We start from the raw sequence: 17,555 nt of genomic DNA on the forward strand, positions 1-17,555 counted from the left end.
CAGCTTGATGTCTCACAATTTGTCTGCTTGCTCTGCTGGCTTTTCCATAGCTGAGTGATCTAAGAGAGAGAATCAGGAGGAATCCACAGTAGCTTTTATGCCTAGTTTTAGAAGACACAAAAATCACTATTTCTGTCATGTTCTGGTCATTGGAAGCAAGTCCCTAGGTTCAACTCATACTCAAGTGGAGAGGATTAGTCTCCACCATTTCAAGAGAAGATTGTCAAAGACTTTGTGCAGATATTTTTAAACCACCATATCTATGGCGTTTCAGAAGCCTGGCCCTACATCAAACCTACTGAATCAGAATATGTGGGGGATCCAAGGACTCAATAAGATACTAAGTTCTCCAGGTGACTCCTGTGCTTCTGGAGTTTAAGGACCGCTGGCTTAGCCCATGTGCTCGACAGAGGTTAGAATTTTTTTCAGAAGATTCAGTGGATCTCCTCTCTTCCCAGCTAACTAGATGTTTTTAGAAGTTCGAAATCACATGGACCTAGGAATTCAGTATTTCTTGTTGAAAACTGTCTTTATTCAAAAGTTTCCTCCTTAACACTTTTTCTCCTTAACACTTCAAATTTGAAGATAATTTGAAGATTGGGGGTAGGAGCAAAGAAAGAATTGATGGTTCAAGACAAATAGAGTTGTTAGAGAATGAAGGGGTCCAGTGTTTGTTTGCATGCAAAGAGAAAAGGAAGGCCAAAGAGAGTCCTGAACATAAAGAAAAGCCCGTGGGAGTGGAAGGAGAAATGTAAATCTTGACAGGAGCGTCTGGAATGGTCAGTGCCCAGAGCGCACTCCCTGCTGTGCCAGCTCTCTAGGTCACTTTCCTGGATCTGAATGAGGTCAGAGAACTCCTGCTCCCATGCTGCATCTTGGCATCGGGACTGACAGTGGGGACCGGGAAGTGTAAGGTAGAGGAGTGCCAGCTCCTGAAGGTGCTCTTGGCTCCTCCTGCCTCCGACCAGGGCACAGCTCTGAGTAGACAAAAGGGACGTCTTCATTGGGTCTTTTCTTCCCAGCCTGAGTCTGGCTTGTGGCATGGATGCTGAGGATGGTCAGCTTTAGTCCTCTAGTAAGGAATGGTCACTGAAGAGAAGGATTTTTAAATTTTAATCAAAGGCAAATGGAAGGTCTCACCTTCTTTTTTGCTCAGGGTATAACTTCCCACAGAACCTAATGTGAGGCTCTGTGCTCAGTACACATTCGACATGACACATGTTCTTAACTGATTTAACTTGTATAAAAATGAGACTTGTAGCCGGAGCCGGTTTGGCTCAGTGGATAGAGCGTCGGCCTGTGGACTGGAGGGTCCCGGGTTCGATTCCGGTCAAGGGCATATCCCCAGTGGGGGGTTGTGCAGGAGGCAGCTGATCGATGTTTCTCTCTCATCGATGTTTCTAGCTCTCTATCCCTCTCAATTCCTCTCTGTAAAAAATCAATAAAACATATATTTTTTTAAAAATGAGACTTGTTGAAAAGTGTCAGCTTTGTTGGATGTCTCACATGCACATGCAGCTTTTTGTTATCGGTTGCTTGGTTACAGATAGAATACAGTGGAACCGTGAGAACACACAGTAATAAGCATTCCCTTTTCTTTTATAATGATGAATTCTAGGTCTGGGGTGTAGGGAATGCTAGTTTTTGTTTTGTTTTTTGGGTTTTGTTTCCAATTGGTTTTCTCCTTGTATCTTTTTCTACAGTTGTTCCAGCCCCAGCTCCAGCCCCAGCCCCCACTCCAGCCCCCGTCCCAGCCTCGGTCCCAGCGACAGTCCCAGTACCACTGTCAACTGTGACTGCCAGCGCTTCTCCTAAGACCTCGGCAGGCACCACCGACCCAGAAGAGGCCACAAGGCTGCTAGCTGAGAAGAGGCGGCTGGCCCGAGAGCAGAGAGAGAAGGAGGAAAGGGAAAAGAGGGAGAGGGAAGAGCTTGAAAGGTAACGCAGTGGCATTGCTAAGTGATATAGGGATACCTTCATAACTTGGATTCAGTCTTCAGTTGGTGAGAGAAGAGGTGGTAGCAGTGAGAAAGGTGAAGGGGACTTACTCTTACCTGGTGTTCCTGTAACTATTGATTTTTTAAAATCACATTTTCTTATTACACTGACAATACAACAACATTAATGAAGAAAGGTTTAAAGAAAAAAATCCACAATCTTAACCAATTTTCAATAATTGTGTCATTTTGAATAATCCTTTCTAGTCTCTGTGAATAGTGTGCAGTTAGTTATATTTTTTCATACATAAGTATGTACACATATATATTTACATAATTATAGCTACAGTAGAGATACAATTGTACAAGGCTGGGTTTGTTTGTTTGTTTTACTTAACATATCTCTAATCTCCATGTTTCTTCATTATATTTCTCATTATCATTTTAAAGCTGAATAGTAAAAGTTCATGTTTTCTTTTTTCCAGATAGAAGTCCTCTTAGCGGGTGGCTGGGTGAGGTAGTTAGTGCCAGGTGATTGCCTGCCAGGCAGTATTGCCAGGGACAGTTTGCTTAGTTGGTCTCCTTCTGGGGCTAGTGAGGCTAATGTCAACAAAATTGTTCTTCAAATAAGCAGAACTGCACCCTGGGAGGATGGGCTGTCTTGGAGCTTGGTCCCGACAGGACGTGCATAGAGGCCTGTCTTCCTCCTGTCCTGTGACAGAACATCCGACCTTTGTTTATTGACAAAGATTGGGGGGTTGGTGGGGGTGCGGGGAGGAGAAAAGAGCCTCGGCCTTTAGAGGTAAATTGCAGATTCTTTTACAAAGCAAGCTCTTCCCCACATATAAGCGGTTGCATTTTGCCACAAGGCAGCAGGAGACTGGGAAGATGAGGAGGAGGGGGAAGGTGGCTTCCCAGTCTGTCTCTGAAGGGCAGGGAATGCATCCTGTGGAGACGTTTCTGCCAGACTCTGAACAAACCGTCCAGGCAGTAGCCATACTCCCGAGCCCCTCTCTCCACGGAATCGCCCTCACGTATCTTTGTTTGGTTCTTCTCTTTCTCCAGACAGAAGAGGGAAGAATTGGCTCACAGGGTGGCCGAGGAGAGAAGTCGCCGGGAGGAAGAAGCCCGCCGGCTGGAAGCGGAGCAGGCCCGGGAGAGGGCCGAGCAGCTGCGGAGGCAGGCGGAGGAGCGCGAGCAGCGCGAGCGGGAGGAGACGGAGCGTCTGCAGAAACAGGTGGGGTCCCTGGGCGCCCCTTGCAGAAACAGGTGGGGTCCCTGGGAAGCTCAGGGCTGCCCCTTGCCCGGATGGGTCGGGGTCATCCCCGGTGAGCAGAGGAAAACGGGCAGTGGATCGTTAGAATTGCTCTGAGTCTTGTGCGTGCCCTCATTTTCTGCACTTTGTCCACCTGCTCTCTCGCCTCCACCCCTGGGCGCCCCCAGAGATTGGGTCAGCAGACCAAGCCTGCCTGTTTGTAAGAAGCACCTGCCCGCTTCTTGTTTCTAGAAAGAAGAAGAAGCTCGTGTTCGTGAGGAAGCAGAGAAGGCCCGGCAGGAACGGGAGAAGCATTTCCAGAGAGAAGAGCAGGAGCGCCTGGAGAGGAAGAAGGTAGCGGGAGCCTGGGACTCTTAACGGTTCTGACTCCTTCTAGACGGGAAGCCATCTGAAGATCTAGAGACTAGCTTATTGCCATCAGGAAACACGTGTTCTGCCCATTCCGGGTAAACTAAAGTGGCTCTCAATATTAAAAATCTCCTCCAGCCCGCCGGCGTGACTCAGTGGTTGAGCGTCAACCTATGAACCAAGAGTCATGGTTCCAGGTTGCAGCTTGATCCCCAGTGCAGGAGGCAGCCGATCAATGATTCTCTCTCATCATTGATGTTTCTCTCTCTCTCCCTTCCTCTCTGAAATCAATAAAAATATATTAAAACTTTAAAAAAAAAATCTCCTCCAAAGAAATCACCATTTATAGTTCACCCTTCAAAAAAGTTATGTCCAATTCATATGGTTTAAGGCAGTTCTAACATTTTGGAATAACTCCAATTAAGACAAAGCAGGGAGTATTACATTTTTCAAAATAACAGGTGTGTTTTAATGACCTGCTCTTTGCTTAGTGAGTGAAATGTGCCAGGCCAGCTTTCTTCCTATATCTGATCTGTTCCTTCAATTCTTCCTTTCTTATAGCGACTTGAGGAGATTATGAAAAGAACCAGGAGAACAGAAGCTGCAGATAAGGTATTGAGATGGCCATTTTGCGCTCTTCTTAATGGCTTTTATTTTCTTCCCTTGTAACTTTAACATTAAAAAGTCTTTTTCCTTATTTTCTTTGGTAGAAAACTGTTGATCAGAGAAATGGAGATATAGCCAAGGGAGCTCTCACTGGAGGAACAGGTATTTGTTTCAAAGAACTCAATTCAAATATAGGATTTTTGAATTGACTTTCTAGAGATCAAGATGGTCATTGGTTGATTAAAAAAAACAAAAACAATATAATTGATTCACAGAAGCTTAGGTGTATGTCATCTAGTCCACACATTTTGCCCTGGGTAAAAGTCTCTCTAGCATTTCTGGACCATGTTTTTTCACATTTGTTTATACACAAATGGAGTACTTAATATCTTAAATCATGTTAGTCTTATATGTATCTGTGTGTGTGTATAGATTTGTATATATCTGTATATATACCTATACATGGCTATGTAGATAGATATGTATATAGGTGTGCACACAAACTTCTTTCTTTACATTTACAAAATTAAATTTCATTTAAAGGTACATATTTTTGACAAATTGTACATATGGCAATTCTCAAAAAAGAATTTAAATAGTATTTCTTTTAGTTCTGACTTCTAGAATAATAGAGTTAAAATTAAAAATCTGTTACAGTTTCATTAGAAAGTTATTCATATGCTATAGACAGAGAGATTAATTTCTTGGTGGTTTTAAACCAGATTTAGTCTAAGTAAAAATAACCTTAGTGTTTTCATACTCGAATTCAGTTAGTATTTATTTTTTGTGTCAGGTACATCCTGTATGCATTTGCTTATTGAATTTCCACTGTCGCCTTGTGAGGGAGAAGGTGCTTTATCTTGGAGTCAACAGCATTTTCAGAGACCTGCTATGTGCCAGGCCCAGTAGTAGGTGCTAGGATTCAGCGTGACCAAGACAGCCAGGTCCCTACCTCCCAGGGGCACTCACATTAGTGACAGGCCAGTTTGCACAGCTGGAGTCCAAGTCACCAGCTGCTAATTCTGTTCCCTCCGTGATCCCACGTGGTCTTCATGATTGTACATACGGGTGGTTGTAGGTAGCTCCTCATTCAAGTCTTCCTCTCTCCTCATCTATAATATCAATATGAAAAGAAAGAACCAGAGATACCTCAGTTTCTTTTTCTGTTTATTTGTAAAGATCAGAGTAAAGATCAAATGAAATGATTTATGTGAAAGAATATTCTCTGTCAGTTCTGGGTGTTTCCAAATGTAAAATATTTGCATTGTGAAATTAGGTTTTATTTCAATAGAAACTATCCTAGTTTCTCTGGTCATGATGGCTTTATAGTGGGGTTTTCACGCTCTGTTAAAGATGCCCTAATTGTATTTGTTTGAAGAGTAGCCCCAGTGGTAACATATTTGTACCATTGCATTTTTAGCAGGTGTCTTTGAGAATGTTGTACTAGATAGGCTGTAAGTAGGTATAGCACCCAGTGAGCCATCAGAATGAGGGTATCAGGAGGTAAATTGCACCAGGTCAGGATTATTTGAGGGGCTTATTTGTGTGCATGGCCTGGCTCCATGTTGTTCATTGTTCATCTTTCCCCTCCCTGCTGTTCCTCTATCAATTCTTTCAGTATTCTTTACACCTCAATCCGAGAATGAACAGAAGGCAAGAAGGAAGGTTAAACTTGTCAGTTGTTATATCTTTATTTATCAATACTCATAAAAAATTGGTTTGAGTTAATACCACTGAAAAGAGGCCTGAGATTATCTGGCGAACAAGTATTTCTCCTCTCCTGGTCCCACATCTGGCTGAGGGCTGAGTGGTGTTACCAGGGCTCCAAAGAGAATTCTAGCCAAGGCCGGTTTGGCTCAGTGGATAGAGCGTCGGTCTGCGGACTGAGGGGTCCCAGGTTCGATTCCGGTCAAGGGCATGTACCTTGGTTGCAGGCACATCCCCAGTGGGGAGTGTGCAGGAGGCAGCTAGTCAATGTTTCTCTCTCATCAATGTTTCTGACTCTCTATCTCTCTCCATTCCTCTTTGTAAAAAAACAATAAAATATATTTAAAAAAAAAAAAAAAAGAGAATTCTAGGGCGGGCGGGCAGGCAGGTGAGTTTACAGACACATCCGAAGTCTTCTCCAAAGCTGCCTATTACCAGCTTTGCAAATGTTGGCAGCTTTTAAAGTTACCAGTCACTTCTTTACTTCAGTTATCAGACTCTTTGTACCTCTGACAGTTTTATTGAATTTGTGCCAGGCTGTTGAAATAACACTTCTTTAGAATTAATCTCAGTTATTCTCTCACATCAAACTAAAACCATAAACTACCACAAATTTCCCTGCAACTCTGACCTCTGTGAAGGTGTACCAGACCTTCAGTAACCCTGTCCCCAGTTTTAGAATCAGTCATCAATATTGCTGGCATAAGCTGGACTCTGACATTGAGCATTGAATAACAAGGTGGCACAGTCAGGTAATGTTCATGAAATCCCTAACATTCTAAGTGTGACTAGAACCAAACTGAGTTTTGAAACATATTTTTTATCACTGAAGGTATTTCATGGGGATGTGTTACAAATCCTTCAGTAAAGATGTTCCACGACAGCCTAATCAAGTCAGCTTACTGCAATCGTCATCACTTGCTTTGCTTTCAGTATTACCTTTTGTCCAGAGTCAATTTAGTGCAAGCAAAAATAATGACGCTGGTTTTCACTTACAATGTGCCGGAAACCATTCTGAGTACTTCGCTTGTGTTAATACATTTACTTCTCACAGTAGCCTCTGAGGTAGGCACTATCCGTGAGGAAACTGAGGCACGGAGAGTTTGTCACTTGCCCAACGTCACACAGCTGATAACTAACAGAGCCAGTGCCGAAATCAGGCATTCTAGCTCCTGGGGTGTGGGTTTGACAGTAGGGTACTAATAACCCTTTGTCCCATCTTCTTTGCCACGTCCAGCAGTCTCTGCACTTCCGGGTATGATGAACTCTCCAGGAAATGGAGACCCAGCGGCCAGCCCACATGTGGTTACCTCACACCAATCAAAAGTGACTGTGGAGAGGTGAGTCAAGCTGCTGGGGCCTTTTTTACGGATACGCATTAGAACAGTCACTACTGTTTTTACCCCCAACCCAGTCCCACCAGAATTTCCTGGGCCTGCTGGGATTTCAGAGTTTTAACATTAGGATTTATTTTTATCTAGGTTCATTAACTTTTGGTTGAGCTAGTAATTCTGTGAGAAAGGGAAAATATTTTTTTCTTGCATCTTTAAATATGATGGTGAGGGTTTTGTGTGACTGTTAAAGAAAATTACAAGGAATAATTTACTTTTCTCTGTTTATATTTAACATGATCTAGACCATATGCACACCCTTTAATGGTATATAACAACTGTATTTTTACTATACTATTTAATGAGGCAGTGTTTGTTCCACAGTCAAATTAATTTCGATACCAGTAATTCATATGCTATGTTAGTAGAAGTGGGGTTTATTGAAGATTCAAACAGTTGCTAACAGCCAAGAAAGGAGCATGTGTTGAAAGATTGCCTTTCTCTTTCCTTGCATTAATATCGACAACATCATAAGAGCACACTCAAAAATTAAAAATGGGAGCAGTCATAGCTGTACCTAATTACACAATCATGGAGAACTTGAGAAATAGTTGTAATAATGTTCAAATGTTCAGCTATGACTTATTTTCATTTTCAGAATTTAATTATTTAATGAGTTTTCCGGTTTCTAATGCCAGAATCTCTGCTACCATCAGAAAATTGACAGTCCTCAAGTTAATTTTTTAAATCTAAAAATACACACTACACATTTTACAGCATGATTGACAGCAATGAAAAGATGTCATCCGAAGATGTCCACAAATCATATCTATTAACCTCTTTCTGTGACAGTGAAATATTTGTTATTTTGCCCACTATAGTACCAAAGATAATAATATTTCTGAGAGAGATCTTAATGATAAGCTTTCAATTCTGTTGAGTAAATGTATTGTCATAATTACCTAACATGTATATTAAATGATATTTTATTCTTTTAGTTATAGTTTGTTCTTCAGATAAAATATTTGTTTTCCCCTGCTGTAATTTATGTTCAATTCATTAATTTCAGAGATTCTTAGAAAGGAATAAAAAACATCACAGAGTGAACGCCATCATTATGATAAAGAATAGGCCTATTGCCCTAACCGGTTTGGTTTAGTGGGCAGAGCGTCAGCCTGCGGACTCAAGGGTCCCAGGTTCGATTCCGGTCAAGGGCATGTACCTTGGTCGTGGGCACATACCCAGTAGGGAATGTGCAGAAGGCAGCTGATCGATGTTTCTCTCTCATCGATGTTTCTATCTCTCTATCCCTCTCCCTTCTTCTCTGTAAAATGTCTTATAAAAATATATTTTAAAAAAAGAATGGGCCTATTAAGCCACTGTGTAACCTAAGTTAGTTTATACATTAACTGACTGTCTTCAAATGTAAAATCACCAAGTTACTAATCATTATATAAGAACCTGAAACATAAATTTACTAAGTAAAATGATATAGATAATAAAATTCTATTTTCTCCTCCACACACAATTTATAATTTAAACATACAGCACTGTGAACTTACTGGTGTCATCCATCTTTACCCAAGTAATAAACTGTCCTTTGTCATGCATGTAAGATGATCCCTGTCAAACAACTAGGAGAAATACAAGCATATACGTTTTCTACTCTTTCACCTAACAATACAGGCAGATCCAGATTAGTATCCAAATATAAACATTAGGATATAATACAGGAATCACCTTAACAAATTTAATCCTTTGGCTCCAGCGTGTCTCCCCTTTAAAGGAAAAAAGAAACTATCCAAGAGTTACTTTATTTTTACAAATATAAATTTAGGTTAAAAATTTTGATAGGTATTATTTATCTGGAAAGCCAAAACACCAAATCACAAATTGAAGTTAAAAATAACACTGCTTAGCCCTGGCCAGTGTGGTTCAGTGGGTTGGAGCATTGTCCCATGCACTGAAATGTTGCTGGTTCAGTTCCTGGTCAGGGCACATGTCTAGCTTGTGGGTTCCATCCCCAGTGGGGGAGCATGGGAGAGGCAACCGATAGATGTTTCTCTCATACATCGATCTTTCTCTTTTCTTTTCTCCCTTCTCCTCTCTACAATCAGTAAAACATTTTCTAGGGTGAGGATTAAAAATAAAATAATACCAAGAACATTCAAATTCAACAAGTAATTTATTGTGAAGAATGCTATTTTTCTGGAATTAAGTCAAGCTTATACATGTGGTACTGATCAAGCCCTTTTGCTTTAGGGATGCTCCTGCTACCGAGAGTTGCTGATGATTCATTTCACCCATTGTGTTTCTCTATTTAATCTGCTCTAAAACCTCAGATCTCCCCAGATAGTGTGCCAGGATGGCACTTGACTTTTCTACGTGGCACTAACACAATGTTTATTTACCCAGTGAACCTAGTTCATTTATCCTTAGCCCTTGTCACATAAGCTGATACTACCTCTTATCAGTATACTCTGAAGTACAAATGCAAAATGGAGCACTAAATCCTGCGATAAGACTCAGCTTTGTGACAGTCAGCCCTATTTACCATCATACTATTCTTCTGTTGGTTTAAAAAAGTATCAGTAAAAACATAAATTTGTAAAAATTCATAGAGACTTGGACATCAGTTGGAAAAACATCGCCCATTACTGAATGACCCTGGCCTGTAGGGAATGCTTACTGTGCTTGCTAAGTTTATTCTCCATTGCTTAGGACACAAACTTTGTGATATGTAGCCTAAGAAACTCTGCTTCCCTTCCTTATTTTTAAATTTATCTCCCTTAAATTTCTCCATATCAGTCTTAAAAAATCTATATTTTCACTTTGCATCACCTCTTGTATTAACAAATACATCAAAAGAAGTGCACAAACACGTGCTAATTTATGCTTCTAAGGTGCAGTGTCCAGAAGACACACAGTACACTGACTGGGTGTAGCGGCACTGGGACATGGTAGAAAAATGCTCTTGTGTTGTATCTGGTATCCCATCCTGCTGTGCCTCACATTTTATTGGTCTTGTTTTCACCACCGGAACAAGGACTCAGTGTCACCAGGAAACAGTTTACAGTGATTCCAAGATCTGTTACTTCCATTGTGACTGACAGCTCACTATCTTTTAAGGATGGTTCATCGTAGAGCTCTTTAAACTCACTGCTTTTACCTTGCCTGTGTTGAATGATTTTCCCTCTTATCCTCAAGGGGTTATTCTTATGACTAGCATTTCCCAGAATAAACTTTATTTGCATACTTGCATTTTTCATCCTGCACACCTAGATTATTATTAAACCAGTCTTAGCACCGATCCCTGGACTCTATGCCACTCATACTCTTCCATCTAGAGAAGGACCTGCTTATCCCTCCCTCTAATACCCTTCCCTAAGGCAGTTTCCTGTTCATGAGCACACATTCTCTTTGTTTCAGTGGGGACCCTCATTTTTAAACAGTTTTGCATCTGAAAACCTGTTAAAGACTTTAAAATTACAAGTCAAATCTATTATGTTTTTTATTCTCAATTTCAAGGTGACCTTGAAATCACTTACCAAAGTCATAGTTTTTCACCTCAGTGCATTATGTTGAATGACGCATTCCATAATCCTCATAATGATTCAACATACGCATTAAATACCCTACTATACACCCAATGTAGAGTTACAGGTGCCTCCAGCTTGCCCGCCATGAATTAAATCACAAATTGCAGATTCCCAGGGCCCCTTCCCAACACCTTGATGTGGTCAGTACTCTGTGGAAATCCACCGTGACAAATGCTATCAGCACTGTGGTCCGGTTTGTTTTCACTAGAAAATTCCACTCCTTAGAATGAATACCTTTAGTTCAGAATGGGAGAAGTTTCGCTTTTCCTAATGTCTCCTGTACCTAATACATTGGTTTGCTTTCTCTTCAAGAAAAATAAATGAATGCTGTAAACTAGGTTACACTCGCCATACCCACCCCCAGAGATGTGGTAATGTCCTCCTCAGGTTGCTTTTGTAGCTGGGAGGAGCAGCAGTTCCTGGAGCAGAGAAACTCCCTGAAGTTTACTCCTGACCTTGAGGGTCCTGAGTCACATGGCTAACCTCTCTGGTTTCTTTGGCTCTCAGCTCTTGGTGTGCAATCCTCTTAAAGCCTGAAGACCATTATCCTTGCCTGACAGGCTCCCCACTAACAATAGGTAGAATTGAAGAAGATTGGTGTTATCAAAATTCTGGCCAGCTTTCAAAGAAATATGTAAACCTGAGCAAGGATGGTTCTTCTCCGGAAGCCCTTTTTGGAGAGAGTTTTTATAGAGGGAAGTGCCCATTAGTGGAGGAGAGTGTTTTCTTGTGAATAGGAAACTTGCTTTAGAACAGGAAACAAAAGATAAATGTGTAAACACAAAGGGGTGAGGCAGGAACTTTCTTTAAATTTCTCAGGTCATTCTGATAGATTCTTCCACGCCCAGCTGAGAATCTCTATTCCAGAAGCTAAAATCTCATGGGTATAACAGGCTACTATCTTACCGTCCTAATACCCCAGAAGACATTTTATGCTGTTCTTAGCCCTGGGGGGCTATCTCTTCAATCGAATGTTTCTTCTCTCAAGTAAGGGATTTGTAGTAATTTTGGTGTTTGACCTAATGGTTTTCCTCCAAATCTTAAGAGTTTATCACTGTATTTAGGGCTTTAGGTTTTTTTTTGCCTAATTAAAAAGTAACATACCCAAGCCCCTATCATGCAAACAGAAAAAGTTTTATCACTTTTTAAATTATTTGTTATAACATGATAATAAACATTAAGAAAAAATAAGGCCCTAGCTACAATAAGTGGTATGGACTATCAGATCGCTGCCATGGTCCCAGCCCTCTTTTCTGGATTTTGGACTGAACAAGCGAAGTACACAGGCTTCAAGAGTCTTGCATTCAGCTCCAGCCTCCAGAGTGGACAAAGAAAGGGAATTCCAAAGCGGGTGCTCTTATTCTGAGAGGACACACAGATGATGCATAACCCCAATGATTTCAGTTTCAGTGTTCTAGTTTCTGCAGGTCAGTGTCCTCTGAACGTTTAATAATTGCTTACCCAAAGCATATGGCACAATTATTCCTCTAATTGCTGACAAGTCAGAATGGGTGGGGTGGCCCGGTAGGAGTGGGAAGGGGAAATGAAATCAGCTGTTGACACTAGTCTGGGGTTGGCATCGCCATTGCAGCTTGTTAGCACATGCCGCCTACAAGGGCAAGGCAGTTGAGATGGCCAAGGAATGAGGGCTTTGCAGATGCATTTCTCTGCTTTATCTTTTGCCAAAACTTCTTAAAATTTCTTTGGGATGAGAATCAGGACTGTTTCCCTGGTTACAGAAAGCCCATTGGTACTGGGAAAGAGTAGGAGGATGGGTGTGGCAGCCCAGGCACTTGGAAGGGCAGGCGTTAAGCATGTGTGCGTGTGTGTGCATGCATGTGCGTGCTCATGCAGACTACTATGATGCCAAACCTCCTCTCCCCTCCTTGGTGAAATACCAGAAAAGCACCATCATGCTCTGAGTCTATGTAACCTTTTTATGTTTTTCTTTCATAGCTCTTTTATAAATAATTTTTCCAAGTACCTTGCAGTGCCTTGTGACATACTTAGGACAGGCATCTTTATTGTTTTTCTAGAAGAAAAGGTTTGATACTTAAAAATGCACCAAAACACAGGGTGGGACAAAGGTAGGTTAACAGTTGTGAGTATGCAAAACAAAGTTTATTCTTGTGTTATTATTTATTAATTATTGTATTATTTTTCATATGAACAATTGTAAACCTACTTTTGCCCCATCCTGTATTCAAATCAGAAATGCTTTAGCATGTGTTCCACAAAATCAGTTCTTCTCATTGATTAAGGAAAGCAAATATTTCCCTAATGGGGGGAGAAAGCAAAGACTCCTCAAAAACAGCAATGGAAAGATTGGATGTACATTAGCTTTCTTTTATCATTTGGGAAGGAGATGGAAAAAGACGAATTGACTTGTAAAGTTAAAGCATTTGGCATTACTGACACTAGAGACTGATTTTCTGGTCTCTGGCCTGTCTCTTCCCATAGACCTCTTTCTATAACTAAATATTCCACTTATCAGTACGTATGAGAAGTTAAAACCTTTACAATTTTTGTTTTATATTTTTAAGTTTTTCATTTTCCATTTGGAAATTCAAAGTCTAGAATATTGTCTGTCAGATATGGTCACTTTTGACACATGAGTTGAGCACTGAGCAAATACAAAGCTCGAAAATATATGTCTATTGCTGCAGTCAGATAAAGTGAACAGTGAAATGAACCTAGCATCCATTTGCTGCACAGGCATGGTTTAACTGCATTGTAAAGCTTAACAATGAGCATCCTATATAATAAAAGACTAATATGCAAATCAACTGAACAGCTGAACGAATGGTCACTATGATGCACATTGACCACCAGGGGGCAGACGCTCAATGCAGGAGCTGCCCCCTGGTGGTCATTGTGCTCCCGCAGGGGAGCGCCACTCAGCCAGAAGCCCTGAGCCGGGCTCATGGCTGGTGAGCGCAGCAGCGGTGGTGGGAGCCTCTCCCTCCTCCGTGGCAGTTAGACATCCCCTGAGGGCTCCCAGACTGCAAGAGGGCACAGGCTGGGCTGAGGGACCCCTTGAGTGCACGAATTTCGTGCACTGGGCCTCTAGTATAATATAAAGGACTGCCCATTTGTTTATGGAGCTTGTGAAGAGGGTGAAAAATCTAAGAGAAATTGTAGGTAGAAAATTAAGTATTTGATGACCAGTTAAGGTACCTCAAAAAATAAATCCAAAAAAGTAACCATGAATTAATCAATGAGAATCAAGGTGGAGTCAGAGAAAGATTTAAGTGACAAAGATGAGAAGGTCGGTCTTAAACAATTTACCTATAAAATTATACATGTGTTTTAGGAAGTTGGAATAGCCAGGAAGAGCTAGAATTTGAATAGTCAGGGAGTGTAAAGAATGCATAATGAGCCCTAGGGTTTGGCTCCATGGATAGAGCGTTGGCCTGTGGACTGAAGCATCCAGGGTTCAATTCTGGTCAAGGGCACATTCCTGGGTTGCGGGCTTGATCCCCAGTAGGGGGTATGCAGGAGGCAACCAATCAATGATTCTCTCTCATCATTGGTGTTTTAATCTCTCTCTCCCTTTCCCTTCCTCTCTGAAATCAATAAAATTATATATTTTTAAAAAGAATGGCCGAAACCGGTTTGGCTCAGTGGATAGAGCGTCGGCCTGCGGACTCAAGGGTCCCAGGTTCGATTCCGGTCAAGGGCATGTACCTTGGTTGCGGGCACATCCCCAGTGGGGGTTGTGCAGGAGGCAGCTGATCGATGTCTCTCTCTCATCGATGTTTCTAACTCTCTATCCCTTTCCCTTCCTCTCTGTAAAAAATCAATAAAATATATATTTTTAAAAAGAATGCATAATGAGAAAAGCACAGGACCAGAGATCACAAGATCATGCATACAGTCTGGACTGTCTCCGTAGTTGTGTGACTTTGTGCAGGTCATCCCTCTGACCCCCAAACTCTAAGCCTCTTATCTTTGAAGTGAAGATCCTAATAAGGGCTATTCTTTATCAGACAAAGTAATGTGGAAATGCAAACATTGATTTGTCCCACTTATTGATGCATTCATTGGTTGATTCAGAACAGATTTTTTAAAAATAAGAATTTAATATACAAATATGTGAGAATTCACCATTTTTGTTAGTAATGATGCAGTCAGTCTAACCTTTTGATTATAAAGTTATAAAATTATTTGTTATAAAACAATATTTGGTTGTCCTAAAAATGTGTTTTTGTTTTAACATGAGTTCATTTTAATTTTGATTTTTTTTTTAATTTTCCAGTACTCCCAATTTGGAAAAACAGCCAAATGAAAATGGAATCTCTCTTGAGGATGAAAATTTTGAAGAAATCATAAACTTACCCATTGGATCTAAGCCTTCCAGATTAGATGTCGCCAACAGTGAGAACCCAGAGATTCCTTTGAATCCAATTTTGGCCTTTGAGGAGGAAGGGACGCTTGGGTCCCTGCCTCAGGTGGATGGTGTTCAAACACAACAGACTGCAGGTGAGCTTGCCCCGGATTCCCTTCAGTAATCATCAGATCTGTGTGACACCCAAGAGGGCATGGACCTTCTTCAGTGTGATTGTGGCACACTTTGTTCTTCAATGGACCAAATAAGCCACAAGGACAAGATTGCGCAGGGATCATAGAAATTGAATTTGGAGTTGGATTGGGCAATTTCTAGGGCCCCTGCTAGTCTCCCACTCAGTGTGGAAATTCAGCATGCAGCACCCTTTGCCCAGCAAGGTTCAGATAAAGACAAACACTTAATGCCTGACCATAACTTGGGGACCATTGGGCTAGTTCTGCCCACTAGAGAAACTAGTTGGTTTTTATTCCATCTTTCTCAGATTTTCAGATATTTGAAAATTGCCATCATGTTCTTCCATCATTTTTCTCTTGTTTGGGTTAAGCAACCTGGACCATATACTATTGTCCTTTTTACATGTAAGAAGAGAGTTACGATGTAGGTAATGGGACCATATTCTGAACTGGGAGCACAAGAATCTTCCATTCCTTGTTGAGTGACTGTAGCTGTTGTTAAAACTGCCAGTGACTCTCTTATACTCTGTCTCTGGGACTCACATTTGATCTGAAGTCTTTGTACAAGAACAATAGCTTTACAGGACCCAAAGAAATAAAGGAGTACCTCAAAGTTTACCAACTTAGTGGTCATAGCAACTCAGCAGCATGGTCCCATAAATCTTAAAGACAAGTGGGATAAATCCAGCTCCATCTTTTATCAGATCTCTTCGAATTCTATCAACTTCTCTTCCCAGCAGATCACTTTCATGTATTGACCAGCATCTCTTTATTATACTATTATGAACTGAGCTGGCCAAATTCAGCATGTTTAGATGGAGTCACGAAGGAATTATCTGTGGTCAAATTGTTTTTCTTTTACATTCCATCGGTGAACTTATAACAAATATTTTCCACTTTAAATTGTTGAAAAAGCCAATGTTGAACCACCTATCCAACTAAGTCTTTTTTGCTTCTCTATTGTACTGACCTTGGGAGTATAACTTCACTTTAGTGATCCACTTTTCTGGACTGTAAAAGGCCGCTGTAAGGTCCATCCCAGGTTTGACTTTCTGATTGTTAAGCCTCTGGGAGCAGTCTGGTTACTTCCATGTTGGTGGAAACACTGCTGGTGCAGCTTCATAGAGAAGGCAGGAACATCTAAGATGACTCTCTGCTTCACTTGCCAGGCCTTAAATCACCGTTTGATTTATCTGTCATTCCATTCTCACTGTGCCCACCCTTCCAGACCTTCTCTAAGAAAGTAATCCAATGTCTGTGATCTTAAGTGATGTAAGGTTTCTTTTGGGGGCATGACTACTTATTGACAGACATTTATTTAATCTCCAACATATGTTTGTAGATGGAAGCATCAGGTACCAAGGATACAAAGACATATGTAAGTCCTTTAACCTCAAAGAAAGCCTAACTTGAAGTAAAGGACATGTGTTTTCCTATTGGTGGTAGAATTCATTTAAAATATGTGATCATGGATCCTGATGAAATTGCCTATTCTTAGAGCATGGTAACGTTTTAGAAATGTAAGATATAACTACTAGAGTATTCTTTAAATAAGATTTTAAATAAGTATATTAACCGGTTCTTTTTTCTGTCTCCTTATATAGAAGTTATATGAGCATTTCTTCTGAAGAACCAAAGCTGAAATTTAATAAGAATTTCTACAATTAAAGAAATTCCTTCCATGCTGTAAAGGAGCATCCCCCATCCTCCAGTTTTCTAAAGATTTCTGACCATCATTTTGCAAAGACTTTATTAAAACCAGCTAAAGACAACAGACTGGATAGCTTTTCTAATAATTTTCGCCAATAGAAAAAAAGAAATGCTCCTTGTTCTTCCCTACTTTAAAACGGCTTTTTCCCGTGAGCCCCTTTTAGCAAATCAAGGTGTTTTTTTATTCATTCTCTGTAAAAGAAATGGGCTGACTTGGCATGACTTTTCACATAGACATTTTGATGTTTAAAAGCTAGCAGGTAAAATTGGCACAAAAAATTTACCTTTTACAATACAATACTTGAAAAACAAGTACCTCTTTGCTCTACAAGTAGAGGGAGTAGGAGAGGTGTTTAAATTAAGCCTGTTTGTTTAAATAATATTGCAAAGAGCTCTATTTGTAGAGGCAAATTATAGGCAGATTACCAGGTTCTTGTAAATGCAACTTGTACATGGACATTCTGCAAACCCAGCAGTCACATTCTTGCATCTCTTTTTCCAAAGGCATTACTAAACATTT

The 17,555-nt window shown here is 40.7% G+C and overlaps 1 protein-coding gene across 2 annotated transcripts in view; it reads left to right on the forward strand.

Moving 5' to 3' along the window:
- Window positions 1-17,099, forward strand: part of MAP7 (microtubule associated protein 7) — a 139,679-nt gene extending 122,580 nt beyond the window's left edge. For both annotated transcript variants that reach the window (XM_054722679.1, XM_054722678.1), the window contains exons 11-18: window positions 1,704-1,938; window positions 3,003-3,174; window positions 3,445-3,546; window positions 4,123-4,173; window positions 4,272-4,329; window positions 7,112-7,214; window positions 15,063-15,286; window positions 16,930-17,099. In XM_054722679.1, the coding sequence (XP_054578654.1) occupies window positions 1,704-1,938; window positions 3,003-3,174; window positions 3,445-3,546; window positions 4,123-4,173; window positions 4,272-4,329; window positions 7,112-7,214; window positions 15,063-15,286; window positions 16,930-16,940 (956 nt within the window). In that variant the 3' untranslated portion in view covers window positions 16,941-17,099. The remainder of the gene's footprint in view (window positions 1-1,703; window positions 1,939-3,002; window positions 3,175-3,444; window positions 3,547-4,122; window positions 4,174-4,271; window positions 4,330-7,111; window positions 7,215-15,062; window positions 15,287-16,929) is intronic.
- The last annotated feature ends 456 nt before the right edge of the window (window positions 17,100-17,555 follow it).

This window comes from Eptesicus fuscus, chromosome 10 (assembly GCF_027574615.1).
Source record: "Eptesicus fuscus isolate TK198812 chromosome 10, DD_ASM_mEF_20220401, whole genome shotgun sequence".
Taxonomy (NCBI): domain Eukaryota; kingdom Metazoa; phylum Chordata; class Mammalia; order Chiroptera; family Vespertilionidae; genus Eptesicus; species Eptesicus fuscus.